Source organism: Henckelia pumila, chromosome 1 (assembly GCF_033568475.1).
Source record: "Henckelia pumila isolate YLH828 chromosome 1, ASM3356847v2, whole genome shotgun sequence".
In the NCBI taxonomy this organism is placed as follows: Eukaryota; Viridiplantae; Streptophyta; class Magnoliopsida; order Lamiales; family Gesneriaceae; genus Henckelia; species Henckelia pumila.
The window spans coordinates 57,156,064-57,164,373 of record NC_133120.1 but is presented as its reverse complement, the minus strand read 5'-3'; the positions used below and the strand labels follow the sequence as shown (position 1 = coordinate 57,164,373).

General features: G+C 36.6%; 1 protein-coding gene across 1 annotated transcript; it reads right to left on the bottom strand.

Annotated features, from left to right (window-relative positions):
* Positions 1–773: 773 nt before the first annotated feature.
* LOC140862994 (uncharacterized) lies at positions 774–4,563 on the bottom strand. The gene is made up of 5 exons (XM_073266074.1): positions 4,305–4,563; positions 3,801–4,168; positions 2,307–2,701; positions 838–1,216; positions 774–791 (listed from the first exon to the last, which is right to left on the bottom strand). The coding sequence occupies exons 1-5, from the start codon at positions 4,561–4,563 to the stop codon at positions 774–776; spliced, it is 1,419 nt and encodes a 472-aa protein (XP_073122175.1).
* Between the last annotated feature and the right edge of the window lie 3,747 nt (positions 4,564–8,310).

Below are 8,310 nucleotides of genomic sequence, written 5' to 3'. Positions count from 1 at the left end.
CAATCTTTGGTAAGAAATCAATTGACAAACGTTTTCAAGTAATTAACTGAGAAAGTTTGATTTGAAAAGCCAAAGCAAAGCTTTGAATAAAATTCTAGAGAGAATTTCAATAATTTGTGTATAAACTGAATCTGAATTATTATTAATGAAAATAAACAAAGTATTTATAGTTTACAATCAAAAATAAAAGATAATGCAAAATATTGTCTAAAGATATCAAAGATATCATCTACAAAGTTTCCTAGTAGACTTAAAATACTCAAAATAATCAAAAGTTATCAAAAACCCCCGCACACACACAACATGCCGAAGTGTGTCTTTTCCTTGAAAAAACATGCTCGCTCGAGCGGACACAACCCACGCTCGAGTGAGAGGTACTCTGTCTTGCGGATTCACTTGAGCTCGCTCGAGCGGACACAACCCGCGCTCGAGCGAGAAAGGACCTGTTCAAAAATTTCAATGCGCTCGCTCGAGCGGCACTTTGTTGCGCTCGAGCGAGACTTCTTCTGCCCCAATTTTATTTTCTTCACTCTTTTTGACTTCCAACACTTTAAGGACGCATAGGCAACTCCTAAATTGATCTTCAAGTGCTCCAATTCCATCTTGATAATTTAACATCAACATTTGAAGTGCCTTCTTGAATTTGTTAGCTCGGCTCCTCGTTATTGGCCCATGTGGCAACTCCAATGGATCTCGAACTTCCTTTGCCACTTGATCCACATGCGAGCTATCCATGATCGCATCATCCTCCCCTTCTTGAAAATGATTTGTCCTCAAATCTCTTTCATCTTCTACATCAAACAAAGATAAGTCAGAAACATTAAATGTAGTACTCACATTACACTCACCTGACAGATCTAGTTTGTAGGCATTGTCGTTGATTCGCTCCACGACTTGAAAAGGTCCATCCCCTTGAGGTAACAACTTTGAACGTCTCTTCTCTAGAAAATGCTCTTTTCTCAGATGCAACCAAATCCAATCACCGGGTTCAAAGACAACCTTCTTTCTTCCTTTATTCGCTTGCTTAGTATACTGCAAATTCTTCTTCTTGATATTCTCACGTACTTTCTCATGCAAGCTCTTCACAAATTCAGATTTCTTCTTTCCATCCATATTAACCCTTTCACTCATAGGTAACAACATCAAATCCAACGGAGTCAATGGGTTAAAGTCATAAACAACTTCAAAAGGTGAATAATTCGTAGTAGAATGCACGCTACGATTATAAGAAAATTCAATAAATGGCAAACAATCTTCCTAATTTTTCAAGTTCTTTTTAATAATAGAGAGAAACAATGTCCCTAAAGTTCTATTAACTATCTCAGTTTGTCCATCAGTTTGTGGATGACAACTAGTAGAAAACAACAACTTAGTTCCAAGTTTACACCACAATGTTTTCCAAAAGTAACTTAAAAATCGAGTATCCCTATCAAAAACAATACTTCTAGGCATGTCATGCAATCTCACAATCTCATTAAAAAATAAATCTGCAACATGCGAAACATAATCTGATTTTTTACATGAAATATAATGTTCCATCTTTGAAAACCTATCAACCACAACATAGATAGAATCCCTACCGTTCTTAGACCTCGGTAACCCTAGAACAAAATTCATAGAAATGTCTACCCATGGTTCTTTAGGTACTAGAAGTGGAGTATATAATCCATGTGGTTGTGATCTAGAATTTGCTTTCTTACAAGTCACACACCACTCACACATTCTCTCAATGTCATGCTTCATATGCGGCCAATAAAAATGTTCATGCAAAATTTGATATGTTTTAGTCACACCAAAATGTCACATTAAACCACCACTATGTGATTCCCTAACAAGTAATTATCTAATTGAAGTCTTAGGAATGCATAATTTATCCTCTTTAAACAAATAGCCATCATGCAAGTAAAACTTATCCTTGGACCACGCATACACGATGCAAAGATCTCACTAAAATCATCATCACTCGCATACAACACTTTCACATGTTCAAACCCCAAAAATTTAGAATCTAAAGTAGTTAAGAGCGCGTACCTTCGTGACAACGCATCCGCCACTACATTTCCTTACCTTGCTTGTACTTGATGACATAAGGAAAGGTCTCCACAAATGCTACCCATTTGCCATGTCTTTTATTCAACTTCTGTTTCCCCTTGAGATGCTTCAAGGACTCATTATCCGTATGAATCACAAACTCCTTTGGCCTCAAGTAGTGCTGCCACGTCTCGAGTACCCTCACCAACGCGTAAAACTCCTTGTCATTGGTAGTATAGTTCAAGGATGCTCCACTAAACTTCTCGCTAAATTACGCCACTGGCCTTCCACCTTGTGTCAAAACGCCTCTAATTCCTACACCTGATGCATCACATTCAATTTCAAACTTATTAGTAAAATCAGGAAAAACAAGTAAAAGATCATTAATCAACTTTTGCTTAAGGATATTAAAAGACTTATCTTGCTCCTCGCCCCAATGGAACGGAACGTTTTTCTTGATAACCGCGGTCATGGGCGCCACCAATGTACTAAAATCCTTCACGAACCTCCTATAAAAACTCGCAAGTCCATGAAAACTTCGAATTTGACCAATGGACGTAGGCGTCGGCCAATCCCAAATGGAACTCACATTTTCTTCATCAACTTTCACAACTTGTGCACTCACAACAAAACCAAGAAATACGAGTTCACTTGTACAAAACACACATTTCTTCAAGTTAGCATATAAATGTTCAGCACGTAATGTGATTAGTACAACTCTCAAATGACCCACATGATCATCCAATTTTTTTTACTATATACCAAAATAACATCAAAATACACCACCACAAACTTTCCAATAAATGCACGCAAAACATGATTCATGAGACGCATAAAAGTACTAGGTGCATTAGTCAAACCAAACGGCATAACCATTCATTCATACAACCCATACTTTGTTTTAAATGCAGTTTTCCACTCGTCTCCCTCTCTCATCCTAATTTGATGATAACCACTCTTAAGATCAATTTTGCTAAACACACTAGCACCATGCAGTTCATCTAACATATCATCTAGTCTAGGAATAGGATGCCTATACTTGATGGTAATATTATTGATAGCCCTACAATCAACACACATACGCCAAGAACCATCTTTATTAGGTACTAATAACACAGGTACAACACATGGTGACATTGACTCATGCACAAAACCTTTATATAGAAGTTCACTTATCTGTCGTTGCAACTCCTTAGTTTCCTCCAGATTGCTTCTATAGGCTGGATGATTCGTCAATGTACTCCCGGGTACCAAATTGTTTTGGTGCTCAACCCCCCTCAAAGGTGGTAATCCTTGAGGTAGCTCCTCCAAAAATAAATCATCGAACTCCAACAAGAGAGAAACAACAATGCTCGGAAGATCTTCGACTATATCACTTGTGTTAAGGAGTAACTTCTTATAAAACATCAACACAAGTGGAACATGAGAATTCAAAACATCTCTCAACTCACTCTTTTGGGACATATATATATTTTTTTTCAGCCTCTTTTCTCTCAATTTTTTTTTTCATCTGTCTTTTTATCATTCTTTTTTTCTAAGGCCATCTCACTTTTTTGTTCACTCTGTTTTTTGGCCTCATTTCTCTTTTTATTCTTCATGTGATCCTCCAACACTTGCTTTGGAGTCATATGAAACAATACAATAGGTTATTTTTTCATTACAAAAGAATATCTATTTTCAAACCCATCGTGCGCCACTCTCCTATCAAACTGTCACGGTCTCCCCAATAAAATATGACACGCTTGCATAAGGATCACATCACACAAAACCTCATCAACATACTTGCCAATAGAAAATGGCACCACAACTCTCCTATTAACTCTCACCTTCACACAGTCATTGAACCATTGCAATCTATATGGTTGATGATGCTTCAAGAGAGGCAACCCCAATTTTTTCACAAGTTCGCAACTCGCTACATTGGTACAACTACCCCCATCAATAATAAGACTGCACACCTTCCCATTCACAAAACAACGAGTATGAAAAATATTTTCCCTCTGGCTCTCTTCCTCTTCCTTATGTTGTGTATTTAAAATTCTCCTAGTCACCAATAATTCACCAACAACAGCCCCAAGCCCATCCTCATCATCAGGATCTACTAACGCAGACATATCATCATAATTTTTCCCCATCACTTTCAGAATCCACATCACCACAAGAATTAATAATCATCAACTTCTTATTAGTACATTGGCTAGAAATATGGCCACTACCTTGACATATAAAACATTTAATATCTCTAGATCGAGTACTAGAAGTTTCAGATGTACCTTTTACCACTTGCTTTGGTGCCTCCAATTTGGTGTCAGATTTTGGTTTGTACACCGACTTGTTATCCACCCGTTTTGCAAAGTTTGGACGCCAAGACTTTGACAATCCTCCACCGAAAGGTAATCGGCCAGCTCCTCTTCGCTTGAGCTGTTGTTCCACCTTCATGGTCGTCTGCACCATCTCGCCCAAACCAATACAGTGACAAAGCTCCACTTGATCTTGTATTTCTCTATTCAAACCACACAAGAATCGAGCCATTGTAGCTTCATTATCTGCCTCAATGTTGGTCCGGATCATCGTGGTCTCCAACTCCTTTTAGTAATCCTCCACGCTCATTGGACCCTGCCTCAAAGTCTGTAGACGCCTGTACATTTAACGATAATAATGGTTAGGTACAAAGTGCTTCTTCATGACACGTTTCACCACTTCCCACGTCTTGATAGGCGGCTCTCCACACCTCCTTCTAGTGGTCACTAATTGATCCCACCAAATTAATTCATAATCTACAAACTCAACCACTGCCAATCTCACTTTCTTAAGATCAGAATAGTGATGGCAATCAAACACAAACTCCACACGCTTCTCCCATTCTAGATACGCCTCCGGATCAGATTTCCCATGAAACGCTGAAATTTTCATCTTAATGCTACTAATATTCCCATCCTCCTTACTGCCCTCCATATATTTTCCATGCACCGTTTCTCGCTTATGTCTACCCCCATGTACTCTTCTTCCCCCATCCCAATTCTCATCAAAACTCTCCTCATCATCTTCAAAATCATTCCCCTTCCTACTTTTATTTTTTTTCCACTACCACTAATCTCCTCCAATCTACTCATCTACTCATGAAGAGGCTCCAACTTTGACCTCATCACTTTAGTAAATTGCCCCATCAACGCCTCCATTTGAACCTTGGAAATTCCTTGGTACACACTTTCACTAACATTTTTATTAGGATTTATGGTACCTGCAAGAAAATCGTTAGTAATAAATTTCTGCACACAAATTCTCACAGTTCACTCCAAACGAATCACTCAATCACTCCTTTTTTTCCACTCAAATTTGTGGTAAGGCCTTGCTTTGGAGAGTAAAGGATCAAACCTTCAAGTTCAAAACTTTTAGACGCTTGAAAATTGACTCACAAAGATTTCACAAACACAAGTAAGGAATTTTATGGACAAATTGACTTTGACTCGCACCCAAGGATGAACAACGACAAAGGAATTGGCCACAAGTTACTTTTCTTCACTTTTTTTATCAAATTTTTGGCCCTCTATATTTTTTTGACCGATTTTCGAATCTCTTTTTTTTTTTTGAATTTACAAATTGTAGCACAAGACACGATACTTGGATAACAAGTTTGAAAGAAACAACATAGAAATTTGATATGAGATAGACGAAGAACGAAGAACAAAGAACGATGAATGAAGAACGAAGAACAAAGAACGAAGAAATGATATAGAGTAAAGAAGTATACGAATTACATGAATCAAAAACCTTTCCTTTGATACCAAATGATATGAATCTTGATGAGTATGATTAGCAAACACGGTTATAAATTAAATCTCACCCTCTAACCAATAATCAAAAGATCCAAAGAGTTTTTCTCAATCTTTGAAACAAGTAAAATTGATAGAATTTTGGATTTTCACCTTTAATAGACAGGACGATTAACAAAAGAAATCACGACAATCGAAACCAAAGAAAACCTTCAGATAACTTTTATCTGACAATATTCAGTGAGAAATCAATTGACAAACATTTCCAAGTAATTAACTGAGAAATTTTGATTTGAAAAGCCAAAGCAAAGATTTGAATAAAATTCTAGAGAGAATTTCAATAATTTGTGTATAAACTGAATCTGAATTATTGTTAATGAAAATAAACAAAGTATTTATAGTTTACAATCAAAAATAAAAGATATATAATGCAAAATATTGCCTAAAGATATCAAAGATATCATCTAGAAAGTTTTCTAGTAGGCTTAAAATACTCAAAATAATCAAAAGTTATCAAAAACCCACGCACACACACAACACGCCGAAGTGTGTGTTTTTCCTGGAAAAACTCACTCGCTCGAGCGGACACAACCCGCGCTCGAGCGAGAGGTACTCTGTCCCGCGGATTCACTTGAGCTCGCTCGAGCGGACACAACCCGCGCTCGAGCGAGAAACGCCCTGTCCAAAAATTTCAATGTGCTCGCTCGAGCGGCACTTTTTTGCGCTCGGGTGTGACTTCTTCTGCCCCAATTTTATTTTATTCACTCTTTTTGACTTCCAACACTTCAAGGACGCATAGGCAACTCCCAAATTAATCTTCAAGTGCTCCAATTCAATCTTGATAATTTAACATCAACATTTGAAGTGTCTTCTTGAATTTGTTAGCTCGGCTCCTCGTTATTGGCCCACGTGGCAACTCCAATGGATCTCTAACTCCCCTTTCCACTTGATCCACATACGAGCTATCCATGATCGCATCAATCAGTATACTCATAAACACACGTGAGAGGAGTTCAAGCTTAGACAAAAGGTTATATTAAGAGCCGAAGAACATAAGCACACATTTGAAGATATCATCAAATCAGTTTGGATCATATTGTGCAAAGTGTTGAGTTTTAATAAAAGCACTGTATTAGTTTATCAGTTGAGGTGCTGCAAACCTCGTTGTAACAAGAATCAGTCGAGGGCTGAGTTCTTGAGTCTAGGAGTTCTGAGATAGGCAGTTCAGTATAAGTCCTAGTCTTGGAGTGGGCTATTGCAAAGTGTTGTAATTGTCAAATTATTCTAGTGTGGATCCTTCTGAGGTGGAAGAAGGAGTGATGTAGGATATTTAGCTCCGAACATCCATAAACAACACACATGCGTATTTTACTTTCCAGTTTCACTCATATATCTGTCGAGCATATTAATTCACTCATTCAAAGAATCAGTCTAGACAATTGATAATCGGTTCTAATATGTTAGTTGGAATCATTCCGCACATAATAATTGTTTGTTAATTAACATCGACATACGAGAAGGAAGCAGTTCAGTTGACTAACATCAACTGAACTCAATTAAGTATTTAGAGGGTCAACTGCTACAGTAGAATCAGTCGAGGAAGATACCCAAAACCAATCCCTTCACCTTATCTATGCGATTGAAATGTCCATAGGGATTAGAGCTCTCGGGGAGTTACCAGTTGTTCGTGAGTACCCGGATATTTTTCCTGATGAGATCCTAGGTTTTCTTCCAGTCAGAGAGGTTGAGTTCGGGATCGAGCTTGTGTCAGGGACAACTCCGATTTCTCCTACACCTTATCATCTGGCACCGTCAGAGATGAGAGAGTCGCAACAACAGTTGCAGGTTTTGTTACACAAGGGATACATTCGCTCGATCGTTTTGCCTTGGGGAGCGCAAGTGTTATTCGTCAAGAAGAAATACTGTAGCGCCTAAAGTCCAAATTACTAAGTACGCATGCATAAAATTAAAAAAATATTATAATTATTATTTTTAAGTTTAATTGATTTAAATTCTTTATTTGAGTTATGCGTTAATAAAATGTTAATTATTTATTTAAATAATTTTATTGTACTAACTATTTAAATACTACTTTTAATTGTTTAAGTTTACTTATTTAAATTATCTTATTATGAAGCTTATTTGTAATAATGATTTTAAAGTTTTAATCTTCTTATTTAAATGATTTTAATTGCCCAAATTATTCATTAAAATGACTTGAGTTTATCGGTTAGTTATTTAAATTATTTTAAATGTTTATTTTATTTATTTAAATGTTTTTAATTGCCCAGCTGGTTTTTAAAGGTTTTTAATCCTCTTGTGTATTTATTTAAATGACTTTTAAACGATCATCTAGTTTATTTAAATTATTTTAATCGCTCCGTTTATTATTTAAATATTTTTCTTTATCTTTGTGACATCAAAATATTTAAGTATTGATTATTTTACTTTTTTATGTTAAAGTGGTTAAATTCTTTTAAATGTTTATCCTGCTCAATTATTTGAT